Source organism: Xenopus tropicalis, chromosome 9, assembly GCF_000004195.4.
Source record: "Xenopus tropicalis strain Nigerian chromosome 9, UCB_Xtro_10.0, whole genome shotgun sequence".
In the NCBI taxonomy this organism is placed as follows: domain Eukaryota; kingdom Metazoa; phylum Chordata; class Amphibia; order Anura; family Pipidae; genus Xenopus; species Xenopus tropicalis.
Genome location: NC_030685.2, coordinates 36923712 through 36947136, shown reverse-complemented (window position 1 = coordinate 36947136; position 23425 = coordinate 36923712). Strand labels below are relative to the sequence as shown.

The following is a 23425-nucleotide window of genomic DNA, read 5'->3' as shown; positions in this document are numbered from 1 at the left end:
CTGGCAGAGCACAGTTAGTTCTAGGTACATGCACGCTGATGCTGTTCCCCCAAGTAACAATTTTGTGTTTCACTTTTCCTCCATTTCTTGGGGTCAGAAAGGGGATAGCAGCTATTCTATGTATCTCATTATTAACCCTTACACAGAGCACTGTGTAAAATAACTTGAGAACTGTAGGTTGAACTTAAATACATCTGTCTCTTTCATCTGCAAAAAAGTGTGCCTGCGTAGAACATGATCATTTACTGAAGGATAAATGCTGGTCTTCATATATATGGTGGATTAGTAGCATAAGCAGGGAAATTGGATTGTAGGTAGTATAAATGTGGTCTTCAATAGTTAACTAAACTACTAATCTGCTATGAGTGAGGACACAGGCATGGTGCTTACATAACAGTCAGATACTGCTGGTACAATAAGGACCTAATGGGGAGTGATCCAGGCACTCCCAGGGGGTTCTAGGCACATGCACATTGCTACTTCTCTCCCACTTTAAAAATTTTCTATTTTCACTTTTCCCTCCATTTCTCAGAGTCAGAAAGGGGACAGCAGCCTTTCAGTAGCTTTAGTATTTGTGTACGCTAAATGTCCACTATAGGTTAAACATAAAATACATCTGCTAAAATTAAAGCTTAAATAACTGTAGTTGCAGGTAAGAGTGAAATATATTAGGATTAAAGGTTTCTTTGGAATCGGCACATGAGAGAAAGAAACTTGACATATTACTGCCTAATATGTACAAGAGGTATATGTGCATGTGTGTGTAGACATACACACATACACATATAAAACATTAGCAGGGATGGATTAATGATAACTGTCTCTCAGGAAAGGATATTGCATAAAGCCATTTGTTGAAGGGATAAGGAACATAAGTAGAGTGCTTATGTACATAAGGCTTATATGCAGACAATGTACTATATATAGTACAAAAGACTGTATATCCCTAGCAGGAAATAAACAGAAGTGATATAACTCCTAGTATAGAGGGCAATATATAAACATAAATGCTAATATGTTGTAGGTGTACATTAGTCTTGATTGTATGTACATAACAGTTAATAAACAGATGGTATATAGCACCACATTCAAGGATCTGCATATACATAAAGGCTAATATTCTGAGGTTGTATAGCACCTACTACTGAGGGCTGCATGTATCTATAGAGAGTGTATAGCATATAGTGCAAAAGTTGTACCTATACAGGTACCTAAAGGTTAATATACAGAAAGTATATGGCACATATTCAAAATTAGTCATATTCTAACACAGGGATCCCCAACCTTTTATACCCAGGAGCCACATTTAAATGGAAAAAGTGTTGGGGAGCAACACAAGCATGAAAAAGTTTCCTTGGGGTGCCAATAAGAGCTATAAATGGCTACTTAATAGCCCCTATGTGGACTGGCAGCCTATAGAAGGCTTTGTTTGGCATTATACTTAGTTTTTATGCAACCAATACTTGCCTCCTTAACTGAAATTCAAAAACTGGCACCTACTTTGAGGCCACTGGGAGCAACCTCCAAGGGATTGGTGAGCAACATGTTCCTCTCGAGTCACTGGTTGGGGATCACTGTACTAACAGATGAATGTGCGGACCATATTTCACTAAGGTGGCAAAATGTTAGGCTACCCCAGTGAAAAAAAAACCGCAGCTGTTTTTTCCTAAGGCCATTGCTCTTGAGAAACTGCACCAGACAAAGAAATACACAGACAGATACTAAAGTAGAAGGGAAATAGATAGAGTGCATTGTTTGAGTTAAAGGACAAGTAAAGCATATTTCACTAAGAGGTGGCACAATGTAAGCTACCCCAGTGAAAAAAAAATCGCTGCTGTCTTTTCCTCAGGCCATTGCTCATGAGGAAACTGCACCAGACAGAGAAATACACAGATAATGAAGTAGAGGGAAAATAGATAGATATAGATAGATAGCAAAGCAAAATCACAAACACTAAAGCTGTGACAAACATTAACAGCCAAAGAAATTCCAAACAAGCTTTCACAACCTCTATGACTGGAAGTGCATTGTTTGAGTTAAAGGACAAGTTAAAGGACAAGTAAAACATATTTCACAAAGAGGTGGCACAATGTAAGCTACCCCAGTGGAAAAAAAAATCGCTGCTGTCTTTTCCTCAGGTCATTGCTCTTGAGCACCAGACAAAGAAATACACAGATAATGAAGTAGAGGGAAAATAGATAGATAGAGAGAGAGAGAGAGAGAGAGAGATTAGATAGAGAGAGATGATAGATAGATAAATAGATAGATAGATAGATAGATAGATAGATAGATAGATAGATAGATAGATAGATGATAGATAGATAGATAGATAGATAGATAGATGATAGATAGATAGATAGATAGATAGATAGATAGATAGATAGATAGATAGCAAAGTAAAATCACAAACACTAAAGCTGTGACAAACATTAACAGCCAAAGAAATTCCAAACAAGCTTTCACAACCTCTAAGACTGGAAGTGCATTGTTTGTGTTAAAGGACAAGCTATCCCCGTGAAAAAAAAAAAATTGCTGCTGTTTTTTCCTCAGGCCATTGCTCTTGAGGAAATTGCATCAGACAGTGAAATACACAGACAAGTAATGAAGTAGAGGGAAAATAGATACTATTATTATTATTATTATTAACAGTTATTTATAAAGCGCCAACATTTGCCGCAGCACTGTACAATAAGTGGGTTTCATACATTAGACATACAGAGTAACATATAAAGCAATCAATAACCGATACAAAAGAGGGCCCTGCCTAAAAGAGCTTACAATCTAGATAGATAGAAGGATATAGAGAGAGATAGACAGATAGATAAATAGATAGAAGGATATATATATATATATAGAGAGAGAGAGATAAATAGATAGATAGATAGATAGGATATATAGAGAGAGAGATAGATAGAAGGATATATATATATATAGAGAGAGATAGATAGAAGGATATATATAGAGAGAGAGATAGAAGGATATATATAGAGAGAGAGATAATAGATAGATAGACAGATAGATATATAGACAGATAGTAGGATATAGAGAGAGAGAGATAGAAGGATATATGTAGAGATAGATAGATAGATAGACAGACAGACAGATACAGTGGAGGAAATAATTATTTGACCCCTCACTGATTTTGTAAGTTTGTCCAATGACAAAGAAATGAAAAGTCTCAGAACAGTATCGTTTCAATGGTAGGTTTATTTTAACAGTGGCAGATAGCACATCAAAAGGAAAATCGAAAAAATAACTTTAAATAAAAGATAGCAACAGATTTGCATTTCATTGAGTGAAATAAGTTTTTGAACCCTCTAACAAAAAAAGACTTAATACTTAGTGGAAAAACCCTTGTTTGCAAGCACAGAGGTCAAACGTTTCTTGTAATTGATGACCAAGTTTGCGCACATTTTAGGAGGAATGTTGGTCCACTCCTCTTTGCAGATCATCTCTAAATCCCTAAGGTTTCGAGGCTGTCTCTGTGCAACTCTGAGCTTGAGCTCCCTCCATAGGTTTCCTATTGCTTAAGGTCCGGAGACTGACTAGGCCACTCCATGACCTTAATGTGCTTCTTCTTGAGCCACTCCTTTGTTGCCTTTGCTGTATGTTTTGGGTCATTGTCGTGCTGGAACACCCATCCACGACCCATTTTCAGTTTCCTGGCAGAGGGAAGGAGGTTGTCGTTCAGGATTTCACGATACATGGCTCCGTCCATTTTCCCGTTAATGCGAATAAGTTGTCCTGTGCCCTTAGCAGAAAAACACCCCCAAAGCAAAATGTTTCCACCCCCATGCTTGACGGTGGGGACGGTGTTTTGGGGGTCATAGGCAGCATTTTTCTTCCTCCAAACACAGCGAGTTGAGTTAATGCCAAAGAGCTCTATTTTGGTCTCATCAGACCACAGCACCTTCTCCCAGTCACTCACAGAATCATTCAGGTGTTCATTGGCAAACTTCAGACGGGCCTGCACATGTGCCTTCTTGAGCAGGGGGACCTTGCGAGCCCTGCAGGATTTTAATCCATTGCGGTGTAATGTGTTTCCAATGGTTTTCTTGGTGACTGTGGTCCCTGCTAATTTGAGGTCATTAACTAACTCCTCCCGTGTAGTTCTAGGATGCTTTTTCACCTTTCTCAGAATCATTGACACCCCACGAGGTGAGATCTTGCGTGGAGCCCCAGAGCGAGGTCGATTGATGGTCATTTTGTGCTCCTTCCATTTTTGAACAATCGCACCAACAGTTGTCACCTTCTCTCCCAGCTTCTTGCTAATGGTTTTGTAGCCCATTTCAGCCTTGTGCAGGTCTACAATTTTGTCTCTGACATCCTTGGACAGCTCTTTGGTCTTTCCCATGTTGGAGAGTTTGGAGTCTGCTTGATTGATTGATTCTGTGGACAGGTGTCTTTTATACAGGTGACTAGTTAAGACAGGTGTCCTTAATGAGGTTGACTAATTGAGTAGAAGTGTCTAACCACTCTGTGGGAGCCAGAACTCTTAATGGTTGGTAGGGGTTCAAAAACTTATTTCACTCAATGAAATGCAAATCTGTTGCTATCTTTTATTTAAAGTTATTTTTTCGATTTTCCTTTTGATGTGCTATCTGCCACTGTTAAAATAAACCTACCATTGAAACGATACTGTTCTGAGACTTTTCATTTCTTTGTCATTGGACAAACTTACAAAATCAGTGAGGGGTCAAATAATTATTTCCTCCACTGTATACTGTAGATAGATAGATAGATAGATAGACATATAGGATAGAGAAAGAGAGATAAAATACATAATAATATACCTTTTACATGACAGTAATATTTCCCAATTATAAAAACACAAGCTAAACAAGTCTGAAAAGCAAGTTGTGCAAAGTTTAAGCTGTACACACTGCAGCAAAATACACATATATAGTTACACAGCACTACAGAGATGAAGGAAATAACTTTCAGGCTTACCCCAGAGTTGGAGCTTGTAGAGGAAAAATTCTCAACTATTTTTGAAAGGTTCAAAATGCTGTCAGCTAGTAGCTTCACATTAATATCTCTAGGATCCATTCTAGAGAGCATGTACTAGAAAAATGGCAGCCACAGGGGAAGTGAAACAGCAAAGGAGGTGGAGCCTCAGGATCCATCAAAATGCAGGATCATAAAAAAGTAAAACCTTATATTATTGGCCAGATCACTGTTGCTAGGTAAAAGGTGAATGAAGTGATACTGGGACTCCAGTTAAAGAATGCTTGTAATTGGTGAAGAAGTATGCTTGCATCTTATTGGTTCATTATTTTGACTGACATAATTTTTTTTTTTATCTGGAAATAACTGTTTTGTCAGTTTTGTCTAACTTAACTATTTTGTAAATAAGCATCTATTTTGTCATTTCAAACTGGTAAATTAGAGTGAGATATCAATTGTGTGACTTTGCTTATGATAGCCATTTACAACATTATCTATTTTGTTAAAGTTTTTTTGTGCCCCCTTTCTCCAACCTTGAGTCAAAGTCACCCAGTGAAAACAGTGGGCACCCTGGCATAAATAGTGTGAGAATGACAGCATTTTAAATTTAAACCAATAAAATTCAATGGATGAAATCTGATTGGCTGGTCTGATTGGATTTCCCCATTGAAAGTCAATAGGTAAAATCTGATTGGCTGTTGGTGGCTCCGCTATAGGGCGAAGAAGTGTGGAGAGTTTGGGTGTTGTACCCCTACAACTGTAGGAGGAGTAGCGTTTAGAAAACGGGGGGGAGCTAAGAATAAGAAGAAAAAGCGGAAGAATAAGCTGAAGTCGAAGAAAAGTATGTTGGGTTTTTCAACACAAAACAGAATATTGCAAATGCGAGGTAAAAATGTGTTTTTGTCACCTATTTTATGTTGGCAATAAGCATTAGTGTATGAAATGGTGTAAAATATACTTTTGTTTATTGTTTATAAACCTATTCTTATTCAATTTTGGTTATACAGAAAACAGGGCTTATACTCTGCCAATAGGCTCCTAATCCCCATGAATATACAAACGAGCCCCTATTCTGCACCTAAAAGTAGGGCGAAAGGAGCTTGCAGAAAGCAATGCAGAGCTGAGGACGGTGGAGAAGCTTTACTCCATTTTAAACATTTCGGGAGAAATGTCAGTAAAAAAAATTTAATTTCCATATTCACAAAAGTGTCTGTAAACTGTCTTTCTTACACCAAAAAATGAAAAGTGGTGGCTGTTTGTGAATATGAAGATTGTATTTACATCAGATTTAACAACACTTTTACTACCAAAAAATGCTTCCTCCTCTCACAGGAGTTGCTGTATACAACCCAACATGCAGCTTCCACATGAAATGAAATGAAATGTCCTGTGCTAAAAAGGGATTGCAGATCAGATTTAATCAAAACCTGAGTTGGTGTGCTGATACATTTTGATATAAAAAGTGATTTTTTGCCTTCCCACAGTTGCAGCCTGAAATACGGCTTGTTAGCTGTGAGCTAATAATACTAATGACATGGTAATAGGTTCTTAATAAATGTAAAAGGTAAAATCTTCAGTGTAGACTATGAGATATCAAATGGTGGACAGTGCATATAATCATTTATTGTGCCAACCAACTTGTGGTGGGGCAATAAACTTGGAAGGTTGCTAAATTGTTAGTCTTTAGATTACAACATCAACTCTCAGGTAACAATAATTTAGGTCCCTACTGTTACAGGTTTATAGGCCATAAAATTATACTTGATAGTTATATTCCAACTGGTATAAGATAAGAACACAGATGACTAAAGTGAAAGATAGCTATGGTTATGGCATTAACTAGCACACCATGCACTAACAGAGCTGGAATACTGATTTCTCGCATCATGGCAGCAGCACCTCTGCCTAACCCTAAAGATAATTGCAATCTCTTCCATCACGGCCAGGAACAATTGTAGCAGAATTCAATCAATGTACTATAAAGCAGGTCTTCACATTTTTCCTTCTTCCTGATATAGATGTCGAGCAAGAAAGCATATTGGTCTACTCACAGCCAGGACATTGGAATGCATTCTAATTAAAGGAATACTGTCATGGGAAAACATGTCTTTTTCAAAATGCATCAGTTAATAGAGCTTCTCCAGCAGAATCCTACATTGAAATCCATTTTTCAAAACACTGATTTTTTTATATTTAATTCTGAAATTTCACATGGGGCTAGCCATATTCTTCATTTCCCAGGGTGCTACAGCCATGCGACTTGTGCTCTGATAAACTTCAGTCACGCTTCACTGTTAAGCCGCAAGTTGGAGTGATATCACCCCCCTCCCTTTTTCCTCCAGTAGCAGAACAGTGGGAAGGTAGCAAGATAGCAGCTCCGTAACACCTGTATTGCAAAAAGTGGTAGATATGGTAATTGCACTAAGTAACAAAAAATACTAAAAAAAATATTAATGCAGTTCTAATGTGTAGCGCTGGCTTCTTCTAAAAGCTCAGACTCAGGCACAGTGGACTAAGATGGCTGCCTAAACACCAATATTACAATTTAAAAAAATCCATTTGTAGGTCCAAGAATAATAGTTTAAATGAATTATTTGCAATGTAAACAGTGTAATTTAGAAATAAAAAGTACACATAAAAAAGACAGTATCCCTTCAATCTGGCTTACACTTCTGCCCTAGAAAGAGGCTGCTAACAATCTAAAGCCCAATCAAATGCTGCTCAATGAAGCAAGTCTAAATGTGGTCTTACATGTGTGGTCGCCAAACAAGCATCTTCTCCTGATATGTCCACCTAAAGTCAAAACAAAACAGCGGGCAAAGGCACATTAAGACGGAGGACAGCATGAATGAGCCGTTGCAATCCTTGATCCGATGGAAAATTAAATCTGCCTGATCAAGATCTGCCCAATTTTAGGCCAGAAGTCAGTCCGGTAGGCCTGTTGGGGGTGCCTATACAGGGGTAGATAAGCTGCCGAATTGGTCTGAACAACCCTGATCAGCAGCTGGAATCTGCCCGTGTATGGGTACCTTTAGGCACTCTGTAGCAAGGAAATCATCAACAACTCCATCAGCAGCCCCACACACAGGAGCGTGACTTTAATAAAAACAAAAAAATGAACTTATGTTGCAGTTTCCTTTTTTAAATTCAGTATGGTCATTTTTCTTTCCCCAAAATATAACAAAACAGTGACCTTCATGGGCCAAATTATGTTGAAAAAATTGGAGGAATGCTTGGTTATCTCTAGTAAAAAATATAATTTTAAAAGTTTTTGTTCCATGCAAACTGTAGTCCATCAATTGCAGGTACAACTCTACAGCATAAGGGCTCATTTCCTGTGTGTAACGCCACATGTATTAAAGGAACTTGTGTCAAAATGCATTCACTGCACTTCTGTATAGTTGCGCTCAGCACCACTCAGTTATTCCTGCCTCCCATTCTGAATCAGGTGTTGTTGGACCTAATAACGCATGGGAATTATAGAGCTACCACCACTTCCTGACCAAGTGGTAGGCCCAGGGTTTCCTCAGTGCCCTGCATCAATAGGCGCAGCCCAGATGCACAGAAAGAATAGGGTACTCATGTCCTTTGCATATGAAATTATGCCAGCCAAACTTATATTTAATGGGCAATTTGCAACAAAGCACATGCTGCTTCCTTTTTGGCCAAATCGGATATTAACTGCGTGTGTAGCACAATTGTGACAATAGTATTGCCCATTTGCATCAACAATGAGGCCGGAATTCTGAGGTAAAACAGCGGGGCATTGTCCTACACACTTGTGGCTCCTGAGATTTTTGGGGACTGCATTTTGGACATATTTTAGAGCTTGAACAACAAACCTGTGGTCCTGCAGCTATACTCTATCAGATCTGTTACAGAATGACAACTTTATCCCATTTAACTGGAGGTTTATTTTTGCTAGATAAAAATAATGAGCAATATCTAAACATGATACACCTGCAAACTTATTTGGAAACTAAAGAAAGTTAGTGCAATAAATTGGAACACAATTTACTAAAAAAAACATATTTGTATTACTTTATTAATAAAGAGATTGGCTTTATCATATTGCTTTTACAGATGAAACATAAAGTAGGGTCCAGTTAACAAATATATGTACAAGTATAGGACCCGTTATCCAGAATGCTTGGGACCAATGGTATTCCGGATAAGGGGTCTTTCCGTAATTTGGATCTCCATACCTTAAGTCTGCTAAAAAAAACAATAAAACATTAATTAACCCCAATAGTATTGTTATTGCAAGCAATAAGGGTTATTTATATCTTAGTTGGGATCAATTACAAGGTACTGTTTTATTACTACAGAGAAAAAGGAAATCAGTTTTAAAATTCTGGATTATTTGATTAAAATGGAGTCTATGGGAGATGGGCTTTCCGTAATTCTGAGCTTTCTGGATAATGGGTTTTCGGATAAGGGGTCTGATACCGGTACATGTTTTACAGAATAGTGCTGTAGTATATAACACAGGTTGATAATACTCGCCAAAATTCCAATGAGTTGTACTAGAAACAGCTTTTGGTGCATATTTAGCTTTTTTACTCATTTTAATACCATTCATGGTGATAAGCTACTCACTCTTTATCATTCTGTATAAATGAACATATATATAAACATAGGTAGATAAGTATATTTGGAAAATCAATATTAGAATTTAGAAAAGCAGTGGGATGCCCAAAAAAGGGTTGCTTGCGCTCCTACTGTTTAACCCTTACTAACAGGCTGACAGGCTAACAAGCAAATAACATGATCAGCAGGCAATGCACCCTCTGATAAATGGACTGCACAATGCTAACCCTAATCACACCTCATTAATTCTGTGACCCCAATTTCCCTTTGAAAAAAGGTGACACTCTATTTCACTTTTTGATAAACAAGCCCCACTGGGTGTTGTTGGACTATTTTGACTCTATTTCACCTTTTGATAAACAAGCCCCATTGGGCATTGTTAGACTATTTTGGAAAATTAAAATTACCTCCAATAATCTCTGTACTTTGCCTGCTGAAGAATAATGAGTATTAAAGATGATGTTCACCTTCAGACAATAGTCCACATTTGAACAGCGTCTGTCAGTAAAAATGTTTTTGTAATTCACCTTTATTAGTTAAAATATTTAGTTTTGAAGGTACAGACCAGGATCAGCGCTGCTACAACTCACCTATCGACTCTCTCTCTGTAGGTATTTATAAAAATAAATACCTGAACCATTGGCTGGCAAGATTCAGCCTATCTGGTCAATGAAATGCAAATGGAACAGGAGAGGGAAGGCATGCAAAGAAACCAGCTCAGTGTTAACTTCCTTTTTGGGCAAAATGCAAGTTGGTATTGGCAATCCCTTCCAGAGAGAGAACAGAAAGCAGAGGAGAGAGAGCAGCACTCATCCTGGTCTGTAGTTTAATGTTCACCATTTTATTAAAGAAGAATTATAAAAATGCTTTTTCAGACAGGGCCTCATCAAATTCAGACTGTTGTTTGAAGGTGGACATCCCCTTTAAAGTGTGTATAATCAAAAGTCAGAGGAGAGTAATCTGTAAAACTTGGTGAAGAGTACCATGTATGGGGCTGTTGTATATAAAATTAGGGATGTATTCAATTGACTGCCATTTTTAAAAATAAAGAAGAATATAATAAAAATGTAAAGGTTTTTTGGTGAGGACCACATTGGTGCACTGATGTGGTCTTCATGATGTATGAGCCTAATTTGGCCCAGTGCATAAGTAGTCAAATTGGGCAGAGATGTATTCATTTGGTGACCTTGCCAAAGAAACAGACCTCAACATGTAAGGCCTGCTTATTATAAAAAAAAAACAAAAAACAACAGGCCCCATAATCTGTAATTTCAAAGTTGCCATCATTTCTAGAAAATGAACATATTGTTATAAGTAAGTAAATAATGTTGTAGTAAGACATGTAAGGCTGATGCCACACGCGGCGTAGGGCTGATTTTTTCGCTTGCCGAAAAATCAGCCCTACGCCTGCTACTTGTGCCTGCACCCGAATGAATGGGATACGCTCGGGTGCAGGCACATGTAGCCGATATACGCACGAAAACGCGTGAGAATGCAAAGGCAGGCACAAGTAGCAGGCGTAGGGCTGAATTTTCGGCAATTGTTTATCCGCTTGCCAAAAATTTCAGCCCTACGCCTCGTGTGGCATTAGCCTAACAAGGCACAACCAATTGCAAGGGTATCTCCAGTGACACCTTTCTAAAATATCATGCCCATAACTTAATATACCCCATTAGATTACATATATGTTGTGTTGCCTAGTTTCCATCCATGGTAGAGTGGGGAGAGCTTTTTTTCCCACCACATTTACATGGCCAGGATCCCCTACAACATGAGTGTGCTATTCTTGTGTTTTACACTTTAGGAAGTAACATGACTGCCAAAGCAAGTGCATTATAAGATACCCATGCCAGTAGCCAAAAAACTCAAAAACTCACCTACCATAGGATAGGAGGCTCTATGGTAGGAAACCCAGGAAGATTCCACAGGTGAGAGAAACAATAAGAAATCCTAACTGGCCAAAAACCCTCTGGAGGGATGTCCTTTTGAGGACAATGACTAAAGCACACTTTAAAGAAGAAGGAAAAGTACAATCAATGGGGGTGCCAAAATGTTAAGCACCCCCCCCCCCCCCCCCCCCGCCAGTGATTTTAATCGATTGCCTTGTACCCTGGGCTTGTGCAGTTTTCTGCGAGCCAGCGAACCTCTTCTGCCCATCTTCATTCTTCTGAATCCCATGACCTGCACATGCGCAGAAAGGTGAAAACGCAGACTTTCTTGTTAAAGTTCAGATTTTCACTCTACTGCGCATGTGCAAGCGGTGCAAAGGTAGAAGGAAGAGAATCGCTGTCTTGCAGCAACCTCGGGCTGGTGTGGTTCTTCTCTAACGGGAGCACCTTTATTTACTTTCTATACCTTTCTTTCTCCTTTAAAAAGCACTCAGGAATGTTTAAAGACAAAACACTGTGCTACACTTGTGAAAGAAATCTGAAAACCTTAAAACTGTCACTCTACTGCACATGCAATAGTCCAGGCAACACAACACAACAAAAAAAAGAAAATTGTTCTGTAGAGCTTGCTCAATAGTAAACAGGACAGGTGCAGTACTCTGATAACAGGAGCACCGGGTTGGGGTATCAGGAAAGCAATTATAAAAACTGGGAAGGGGATGTGCCAAACACTGATTCAGCAATCTAAACTTTTCTTCTCCTTCAAAAGTTTTGTCACTTTTAAGGTCTAAAAGGATATATTGAGTTCTAAATGGAATAGCAAAGTTATGTAATAGTGAAACAAGAAACCTGATATATTTAATTTCAAGTGTATTTTGCTGTAGATCAATTTATTTAAGAGCAATTTGTATGTTATTTGAAAATAGTGCAAAAGTGTCAATATTTCTGGCCATGACTGTAAAAGGTTATGGCACATGAGGGTTGATTCACTAAAGTGTGATAAGCGTTATCGCATGCTTTTTTGAGTTAAAATTGACACAAAAAAACGAGCGATTCTCTAAAGTATTATCGCATGTGTTAAGTTGCATGCCGTGTGCTTTAAATAGCGCGCAACCGCATGCGTTAATTTTACCTCATTGCGTTAATTCTCGCGCAGAAATAATACTAACGCATGATTCACAAACACTTAGATGCGCTAAATATCGCATTAGTCTGTGCGAAAATTAACACCTACTTGGGGCAGGCGGTAATTATAGAAAAGTACAGTTCATGAGCTTTTGGCAACACAATATGGGCTTTGCAGTGTGATTTATTCAAGTATGTGTTGGCCCTAGAGTGATGCATCCTCCAGTTTGCAGGGAAATGATCATTTTCAAAAAAAGTAGTTTTACGAACGTAATGCTGTGTATGGCTAATATAGTGTGCGTGCGATAAGTAGTGCATGTGCGTTAATTAGCGGGCGCTACAAGTAGTGCGCTGCGTTAATTAGCGTGCGTTGCGTCGAATATCGCACAAAAATAGTCTTCGCTACTTAAATAACGCAAACAGCATCGTGTCTAAATTAACGCAAATATCCTTTTAGTGAATCGTGCGTTAAGATGCAAAAAATTAGACGCGATAAAATTTTTAACACATGCTATAAATAGTGCTCGTTTTAACGCACTTTAGTGAATCAACCCTATGGTGGTTACTATACACCAAGAGTTGTCCAGTTGGAAGATACATACAAAAACATGTAATTTGGAGATAAATAAATCAAGAAAAATTAATGCAATAGCAAAAAAAGGCAGAAAACAATTTTTTTTTATAAACTATTCTAGTTTTGGTAACAATTATCTGTGGACTGTTTTTACAGTGGATCACTGTTAAATAAGGGCAATTGTAGTGATGGATTAAGCAAAAAAAAAAAATGCAGCTATGTGTATATTCCACACAAAATGTAGAAAGATACCTCTTGTGAGTACATAAGACAGACTGGGAGCCATTTTGTGCCTCACTGGAAGACACCTGTTTTGACTGGCTGGAACTAAATGGTTAGAATATCCTTCAAAATTAGAAAGCACTGCAGGCACTGCTTTTGTCCCAATTAAAAATGAATGTGTTAATGTTATTGCTGGTGTGCAAATAAAGGAAATTTCAAATCCAACACTGAGGCCCTTAAACGGGCCCTTTCAAGTACAATATCCTATGACATAACACTGAGGTACACATTGTTTCATATATTAGCCATTGCAGTTTTTGTTTCAGAAGATGCTCCATATTCTTTGTTTAACAGTTTCTGACAGAACATTAATATGGGGGGAGAGTTTTCTTATTAATACCAGTTTGTAAGTCAGATCCATAATAAAAGTTAATTCTGTCCATGATACACGTGGAGCTTGAAAAATTCTGAACATATGTATATTTATATATATCTTGATTTTGCAGAACTGTGTCGTATGTGTTAAGCTCAGTTTCTTCTTGCAGACATGCTCCTTGCTTGTTTCAGTGTACGAGACTCTCTTCGCTTCATTGTTCTGCCCATTCGCTTTCAAGAATTTGCTCATGTCATACGATAGGCCTTAAATCTAGCAATGAGAGAAAAGAAGGTAACTACAGTGCAAGAAAGTGCTATCACTTCCCTCAGGAAGGCAGGCTCAAACTGGAGTTAAAAAAAGTTAGGTATTTAGTTAAACCTATATATATACATACATGTTTTATCATATACAACTGATTTAGAAATTTGCATGTTTTATGAATGTACCAATACAAAAAATGTATAGTTTTATGGAGATTTCAGACTTGCATGTGTCAAAAAATCAAGACACTACTAAAATAGCAAAAAAAACCCAAAACAATCCAGTAGGTTCACCCCAGGAAACTTCTGAGAAGTATATATGAGGAATCCAAAATGGGTATATATGGCTTTCTATTCCAATCTACCAAACTACAAAGATGTCCTTCATTTGGGATCTCTAAATGTCAGTATACATTTAAACAGAAACATGCATACAGTGTCACACTGGTGTATCTGGGAGCTCATAAGAAGTTAAAGGGCCCACACCCTGCCACCACACTACATCTCTACCGCCATTGATTACTGGTCAACAGCAATCTGGCTCACCCACCAACACGCCCAGTAAAAAAGGGCCCAACAGGACCAGTTGAGAAACTCACCCCCGGCAGCAAAAAAACGTTCTTGGTAACTTTAAGAGACAAATTTAAGTCTGTTCTTCTAGTGCAGGGAACACAATTGAACTCTCTGCACTAGTGATATGGCCCCCCGTAGACTCCCTCTGGCACTGTAAGGCTGATGGCAGACGAAGCATAGGGCGGATATTTTCGGCAAGCAGAAAAGCGCTTGATGAAAATACCACTCTATACCTGGTGCAAGCACATGTAGGAAGGCCTAGGGCGGTATTTTCATCAAGCGCTTTTCTGCTTGCCGAAAATATCCACCCTGCGCCTCGTCTGCTATCAGCCTAAAGGTAAGTGTGTGTGTGGGGGGGGCAGTATTGTAAAAACCACCTCAGGCTAGAAACGCCCCTGCTGTTGGGCCAGTCCAACCTTGAATTCACAGTTCCCTGATATCCCAGTTTGGGTGCCAGAGTCCATGTGCTGCTTGATGATCACCAAGATGGCTGCTGGAAACAGAAGGGGCACAGCTAAAGGTGGGGGGGCAATGCTGTCAAGCATCTCTGTAGTTATGGACATGCTATGGCGGCACAGATAAGTTGGGATAAGTGTTAGTGAAGTGATTATGTAGGGGCACTGCCACTAAAACTAAAAAATTGCCTTGGAGGGCTTTACTTTTCCTTTAAATAAAGATTTATACAATATATTCAAAATATGATTACTGCCACAGCTAAAACTAGCATTATAATGCAAATGTGCAGTAAAAGCTTTTTATATACAAGACTGTATAAAATACACTTTGTTTATTCAATGTTTTACTTGTTTATAAAAATGTTAATTGGGCTTTTTGCACCTATTGTTCTAGGGTTAGACAGAAACTTGTCCCCTAACCAAAGGCTGCAAATACTTATAAATATACTAATGACCTCCAATGGTGCCCCTACAAGAGGTATGAATTGAAGAATGGGTGAAATAAGCAAAACAGAAGAGCTTTTTTTATAGATGGCAGGATAAAACTTGTGGGCTGCATAGGTAACCTGTTAGTAAAGTTTAAAGGGGAACTCCAGGATTCAAACCAAAATTTGTTAAAGAGACCAACACAACAAAGGAACCAAAGATACCTATCACTGTAATCTTTTCCCTTAGAAAGTATCAAAAATACCACTTTTATATGCTGGAATATAATATAATATAATATATGGAAGTTTTTATCTTGCACTTCTCTTTCTGCATCATTTGAAATCCTAACAGGCGAGGAGGGTCTAAAACATTGATGTTACAAATAGTAACAACTTCTCCACAGCTTACAGGGACTGCATAACCCACAATGCATTGCACTGTGATGTTCCTTTTCCTATTTACATCATGTCCCCAAGTAATTGCAGGTTTTGGAGGATGCAGTCTGAAGGCAGTTTGAGGACAGTAGACTACTGTTACATTTTTTTGGAGTCTCAACAATTTAGCATTGTTGTAATTTAGCATAGGTATCTTTATGGCAGGAATACAAGAAAGCTAGTATTGCATAATTCTGTACACTGTTAATAATATTATAATAATGATAATATTTAAGGGGTATTTTAAATACCCTGGGATGCATGTGCAAGAGTGCACCCCTTAGTGCCCACTTGAAGATCACTTGCACCGCAGGGTTCCTGCATTCTGCATTCAGATCAGGTGCTTTGTGAAGAGAGCAGGGTAAGGAGGCGAAGCTCAGACTGACTTTTTTTTTAACTTTGCACACTGCTTGGTTCATTGTAAACAAGCCCTATAATGTTTAATAATCCCAAAATAAAGTATAACCTTAAATAAAAGCACATGTACTTTGCTGGTCCTTTAACATTAATGCTTTCTTTACTGTGCTTTATGCTTGGCCAGTACTTTTTCCTTAGATCGTAGCAAAGGCTTCTTTGGAGGTTCAGAGAGCCAAAGCATAAGCAATATGTTACTGAATTATTAATGAGCACTGTGCAGTGACATTAATATCTGTTTTTCCTTTTAGCAGTAAGCCTTACTTAGCATCTTCATCAAGGGCAATTTCAGAACAAGGGTTATTAAAAAATATTGTCATAAACCTACATCTTCTGAGCCATAACAAGAATTAAAATGTTATCTGTGCCTGATGATCGCATGTAAAAGTTGTGATACTTGAGGTGCTGACTCGGGCCTTTCTTATAGGTCCACGTAAGGGGCATTCAAACGTATCAAACTGATACATACCTGTCAACTCACCTGATTCCCAGAGAACTGCCAAGTTTTGTATTCAATTTCTCCAGTCTCTCTCACTATAGGGAAGATTTATCAAACTGTGAAATCAGAGCTCACCACAGAAAATTTGACCCGCTTTTAATTATTCCAATGGGATTTTTAGAACTGTATTTGTGAATGGGTGAAAATTACAGTTCACTATTTGATAAATATGCTTCTAAAATAGGAATGAATAGAAAGTGGGTGAAGTTCTCGGTGGTCTAATTTCACACTTTTATAAATCTACCCCCTATATGTCAATTCCCTGGTTTTCAAGTTGCTCTAGCTGATTTCTATATGTGCATGCACAGAAAAATTCATTAACATCTGAGGAGCAATGTGCACATCAGGAGCTTCAGCTAAGTTTGTGCATATGTGTTCCACTAGAATGCAGGAAAATTTTGTGGCAGTACACTGTGCCTGCCCATTTCCCCTGATAATACATGGCCCCAGAGTTCTCTACTGATATGTCTTAGATACATTTATGTACATGTGCAGTGATCACTAGAATGCAACAACATTTTGTGGTAAAAAGCTTCACCTTCCATTGTTCCCCCAAAATACTTGGGCCTATAGTTGATGTCTCTACTGATATGATGTTACTAAAATTATTCTTATAAATAGGGAATACCAAATAATACTACATCAACAAGCTTGTAGTCACCAGTTACTGAGTACAATGGCAACCACCTGTCACCACTGGTGGCACACATGAGCGTTTTCATGCCAAAACTGTGAAGATGTCATTTAATTCAAAGACAGATAGCATGGGTGGTTTTAGTAACAGGAGAAACAGCCAGCTGTGCCTTAGTCTCATAGCGAGTGCTGGTCTTCCATTATTGCACAGGGTTAATCAATCAGAATTAACCAAGCGATGAAATAGCCTCTGCATTATCTCTAGTAAATAGCAGCTTCTTTTTATCTTTAGCACTGCAGTGTTATATACCGTATTCAGAGCCAACCCCTGTGAGGTTCCCTTCTACTTGATGATGCTTCCAGTTTAAGCAGCTGTTATTTCACAGCCCAGAACTGTGATCAGCAGCTATGCAACTCAACTAAAATGCATTGGTTTAGCTATTTGCTGTAAATGTGAGAGTGCCATAACTGTCTTACTTAGTTTGGTTCTTAAAAAAAAATGATCACATTGCTCTACACTAAGCAGTTTTGCCACTCATCTTGCACTAGTATTTAGTAATAACACAGCTAGTATTGCATGTAAAATACATACACTAACACTTTGTTATTTACCACAGTAGTTAGAGCCAGACAAGTGACACAGGTCAGTGTCTCTTAAAGTAAAACACACAGCAAAACTGCCATACAGAATCCACCAATATTATTAACATGTGTTTATAAAGTGCCAACATACCCCGCAGCACTGAATAATAGCTGCAGATAGATCTGGGGGAATCCAAAGCATTCTAAGCTAAGGAAATGCTACTGTGATAGTTAAGAGACAGACTAGTTGTTTTAAAAACAAAATTTGAATTTTAAACTACAATGGGCATGGAAGTTATCGGTAGTAATGAAAAAATTGAGGTTGCAATACAGACTGGAGGCATAGGACAGAGCTAGACATCAAAGAGAAGAGTGTGGGACTGCATTATGACAATTGTAGTACAGGTATGGGATCCCTTATCTGGAAACCCGTTATCCAGAAAGCTCCGAATTACGGAAAGCCCATCTCCCAGACTCCATTTTAATCAATTAATTCGGAATTTTAAAACGGATTTCCTTTTTCTCTGTAGAAATAAAACAGTACCTTGTAATTGATACCAGCTAAGATATAAATAATCCTTATTGAATGCAAAACAATCCTATTGGGTTTAATTAATGTTTTATTGATAGTAGACTTAAGGTATGGAGATCCAAATTACGGAAAGACCCCTTATCTGGAATACCCTTGGTCCTGACCATTCTGAATAACGGGTCCTATACCTGTACAACATAATGTAGTCACAGAGAAATCAGTTTAAATGTCACAGGCTAGCACAAGCCACCTACCCATAATCAACAGACCAATTTGGTTATTCATCTGTAACTAAATATTTACCCAATACCCAATACAGCCCAAGGGATTATTAGGAGACTCACTCAATAATCTGCAGGGTAGTATAGCAACATATATGATGTCAGCATAGTGGTACTAAAACAGGGATCCTCAAACAACAGCCCGTGGGCCAAATCTGGCCCCCCAAGGTAATTGCCCGGCCCTCACTGCCTCCTCACCCCTGACAGTGGGGAGCGGGAGGGGGGAGCTGGGAAGGGAGGACAGAGCTGGGAGAGAGAGGAGGGAGCGGGAGGACGCAGTAGGGAACGGGGGAGCTGGGAGAGAGAGGACGGAGTGGGGAGCAGAAGGACACAGCAGGGAGTGGGAGGACCCCCTCTTTAAGGGGATATATAGCCTTTTAGAAGTTCACCTTCATCATGAAGGCAGTAATTAATAAGTTATGGTGCCTGATATCAGACAGGGTTTAAAAAGGAACCCTATCTTTAAAAATTACACCTTTATTACAGCTTCCTATTGAACCTGTTGTACCTGTCTGTGTTGCAAACAAGCAGTGGCCATGTCCTAGCAATCCTCCCCAACCAGTGGTAGAAATTATCCTTCACACAAAGAGAACTATAGTACCCTCTCAGGTCTGCTAAGTTGCTGACTGACTGGTACTCTACAGTGTAAAGGCAAGTTGCTATTTTAGAGGCTTATAATGCGTTCACAAATACTTGATTTTTATGATTTATTCATATAGCGCCATCAAGTTACGCAGTGCTTTACATTATTTTATAATGAACAGGATTCTTACAATTATTTAACAAAAAAGTATTACAGAGTAAAAATATGATCAGAAGGCCCTACTTGCAAGAGCTTACAATCTAAAGAAACAATACAGCTAATTTACATCCGCAAGATCAGTGGGCAACCTGCCCCCAGAGTGAGTTGTGGCCAAAATTAAAAATACTTGCGTCAAAATGTTCTCTTCACACTTCCGTATAGTTGCGCTTGACAGCCTCAGCCTTTCACATCAACCACTGATGTGCCTACTGACAGAGGGCAACCCTGGAGCTACTGTCACCTGCTGACCAAGTGGTAGCTCCAGGGTTCCCTCAGTACCCTGTGTTGATAGGTGTGCCACTTGCGCCTAAAAAAATTGGGTGCAGACATCATTTAAATGCTGAACACTGGAAATAGCTCCAGCAAATACTTAAAATAACACAAGAAAATATTCGAGGCAACTGAACCTGATTTGGCATGAAGTGTACACACACAGTTGTGGCCATTTTGGCGAATTGGACGCAACTACGGTAGGCACAGCCCAGCTGTGTAAAAAGAATTGCCTGTTTGCATCTGCCATGAGATTAGTTGCCACATGACAAATATCCCTTGTCGCGGGCGACTAATCTCCTCGATATGCCATCCAACCGGCTAGAATGCGATTTGCCGAAAGTTGCCTTGAGAGCAAACTTCGGTGATTTCAGTGCCGCGTATGCCATCCCACCGGTGTTTTACATTCTAGCCGGTGGGATGGCATATCGGAGGGCTAATCTACCCGTCTGCCATAGCCCTTAATGTAGAAGGGACTTGAACCATTCTGTTTGTAGAAAATCATTGTATATCTGCCTTCAAAACCTCTGATGGACTGCAGTTCCAATGATACCCTCAAAGCCAAAGGATGATGGAATATGCTAGTAACTGCAGCGCACCAAGAGCTGGCGGGAAAAAAGAAAGTCCTGTGGAAATTATAGGAGCTAGGAGGGTGAAGGTCATGTTCAGAGGCCAAGTGGCCATTAGTGGGATCTGCACAAACAGTCACACTATGAAATGCTAAGGCAGGCAGCTGCTACTGTGTCTGAAAGCATGTACAAGCTGCACTAATTACAAACAGAGGCTTTATTGTCCAACTGAACCCATATCTATGTGTTTATACATGCTTTCATAGCTGATGGATTTTGTTGTTTTTTTCTGGAAGCATAGTTACCACATTTTTGTCCAGCATGTTCTTGCAACATAGCAATGAGCAGTTATACTTTACCTTCCAAAGTAGTAGCTACAAATCTCCATTAAGTTGTGGCCATTAAGTTCTGAGGAACTTAACGTTGACCACCACGACTGTGGGTTCTATGGTGCACAGCACAGATTCATCAAGAGAGACACATTGAACACAGATTGAATAATTTTTAAAGGAGACATATCCTATAAAAATTATGAATGTACCAGTGAATTATACTCCTCTAGATATAGAAGGATTGTGCTTAAAAAGTTGTGTTTCTGACTGTTTTATTGAGAAATTCCACAAAAACCCCACTAGTCCCGCCCACCTGTTCCACTTCCTGCTGGCTGAATTCTCTGGATGAGCTGGGGAGCCGGCGGCCCTCCGTACACTGCACTGTAGGATAGGAACCAATCCTGATAGGGAACTGAAGCCTGTCTTTGCTTGTGTGAGTGCAAAGCTGTGATTGGCTCTCCCCCTCCTACTGTGCTTCTGGCAGGGACCGTTAGGACACGCCCACTCTTCATTTCACACTGGACGGAGAAGTGATATGATCTATAGGGAGCTCCAATAAAGGGGCCATTGTTACAGATAGGATTCATTTTTAGCACAAAGTGAAACCAGCACCGTATATTATTCATAATTGCCTACAAAATAAGCTTTTTCCCATTTATCCAATATGTCTCCTTTAAGATGACACTAAGGGACATATTTTGTCTCCAATGTTTATAAATACACCCCAATGTGTCCTTTTATCCAGCTCTATGTGCGGCACCCAAAGCAGGACAAACATAACCAGAGCACTGGAGAACTTTGGGACTCCACTACTGATGTTGCAGGAGCCATTGGACAAACCACCTCCTTCAGACCCAGTATCTGCTCCCTCCTGACAGAACTAGTTACACTGGGATGAAGTTTCTTGGAATTAGATTGTTGCTGGGTGGGAAGCTGCTCAGTGACACACTGCCATAACTGAGAAAAGAAAACATACAACTTTTTGTAGGCATGTCTCTTACAAACACCCTTAATTGTTTTGGGCTTTTTATATGTTAAGGTGACAAAACATCCTGAATAGGCCTTACCAAATATACAGAGTACCTGAATGTAACTTTCATATACTGGGGCCTGTACTTTGCAAAGCCCACAACACTACAGTAAATCTTACTCCTTATGTACAACTATGGGCCAATAGGCCTAGGTACAACGTGTTTTCTTTTTCGCTTTTCACTTTCCATCCTGGTTCCTTACTCCTAGTGGCCTGGGTTCATGCGAGACCCTTAAATTCCTGGAAGACTTTGCCACGCAAGAACTTACCATGGAGGGCCATAGATCAAAACAAGTCCCGTTCTCTGCATTTATCCAGACTTTGCGGCAAAACTAGCAGTCTCCTAATAGCACAGCGCCTCTACACGCCACCTGTCACCTAGGCCTTTAAACAGCTAGAAATCCGAGCAAGTGACATGGAACCTTTCCGTCCGTCACTCAACTACACGGGGGCCGATTTTGTGCACAACCCCCTGAATGTGTCATATACCCAGGCCTCGCAGTCCGAGTGCCCCCACCCAGCCGCTAGGCCCAAGGAGGACAGATGTGAGAGTACGGCGGGCTTACTGTACCTCAGCCGTGTCCGTCCCGCACTGAGCCGAATGCGTGTTCTGCCCGCAGCAGAAGCTCCAGTAGCGAAGACATATTGGAGCATGAACTGACGCCACATGCTAGCCTTGGCAATTTGCGTCTTCCAAACCTCCGTCCTGAAACCACGCTATCCATAGTGCTTATATGCTTTTTTTTATTCCAGGTACCCGTCCAACACGTCTAGTTCGTTGTCGGCTTCGTAGAGCAGGGAAGCGGGGTCAGAAAGCACTCCCAGTTCCGCCAGAGCCTGGTCCATATCTTCGGGAAGAAAGACGATGCCCACGTTCAGGGCAATGTACTCCATCAGGAAGGCATAATAGAGTATTAGCACGTTCACAAAAAACAATCCCACGTAAAACATATAGGGCGAATCATGCAGTGCGGCTCCTGGGGAATCCAGAGGTGCAGAGAGCATGCACTGACCTGGCACAGGCTGGGGTCTGGGAAGGGGGCTCACACTGCGAGCGTCGGTACCGCAGGAAGGGCTCCAGGCTTTGAGAGGCAAGGAGGGCACGGCTACTGTTAATCACATTCAGTCGCTACAGGAATGCGCTCTCATGGCACTGCGGGGGGTAAGGAACGCTACTGTGCAGAACAACCAGCAGCCTGGCACCGCAGCAGGGAACTGACACACATACAGGAGAACCCACGACACTTGCACTCACTGCAGTGGGGGAACAAGATGTTTACTCCCACTAAGCCATAGAGGGCTATGCGATATATTATATACAATACACGCAATACACAGCATGGCCAGTGGGAGGAGAGATGCGGCTTCGTGTTATTGGTTTTATTTAGATAACTTATTTACACCTCATGTTATTGTTTTTGTCTGATCTTTTTGCCGAGCTCCATCTCTCCATATATATATGGGCTCTCCCCTCAGGTGGCTACAAGTATAACCTTACCAGTCATGTTTTTGTTGCACATGACAGGTGTTTTCACACAGATGATGAAGTAGGAGGAGAGTGGGGCTTGGCAAAAATATCAGAAAAACCAATAATGTGGTGTGAATAA

The 23425-nt window shown here is 39.8% G+C and overlaps 1 protein-coding gene across 1 annotated transcript; it reads right to left on the bottom strand.

The window, feature by feature from the left end:
• Positions 1–13209: 13209 nt before the first annotated feature.
• dexi (Dexi homolog) lies at positions 13210–23113 on the bottom strand. The gene is made up of 2 exons (XM_012971391.3): positions 22390–23113; positions 13210–13993 (listed from the first exon to the last, which is right to left on the bottom strand). The coding sequence occupies exon 1, from the start codon at positions 22821–22823 to the stop codon at positions 22563–22565; it is 261 nt and encodes an 86-aa protein (XP_012826845.1). The 5' UTR covers positions 22824–23113; the 3' UTR covers positions 13210–13993; positions 22390–22562.
• Between the last annotated feature and the right edge of the window lie 312 nt (positions 23114–23425).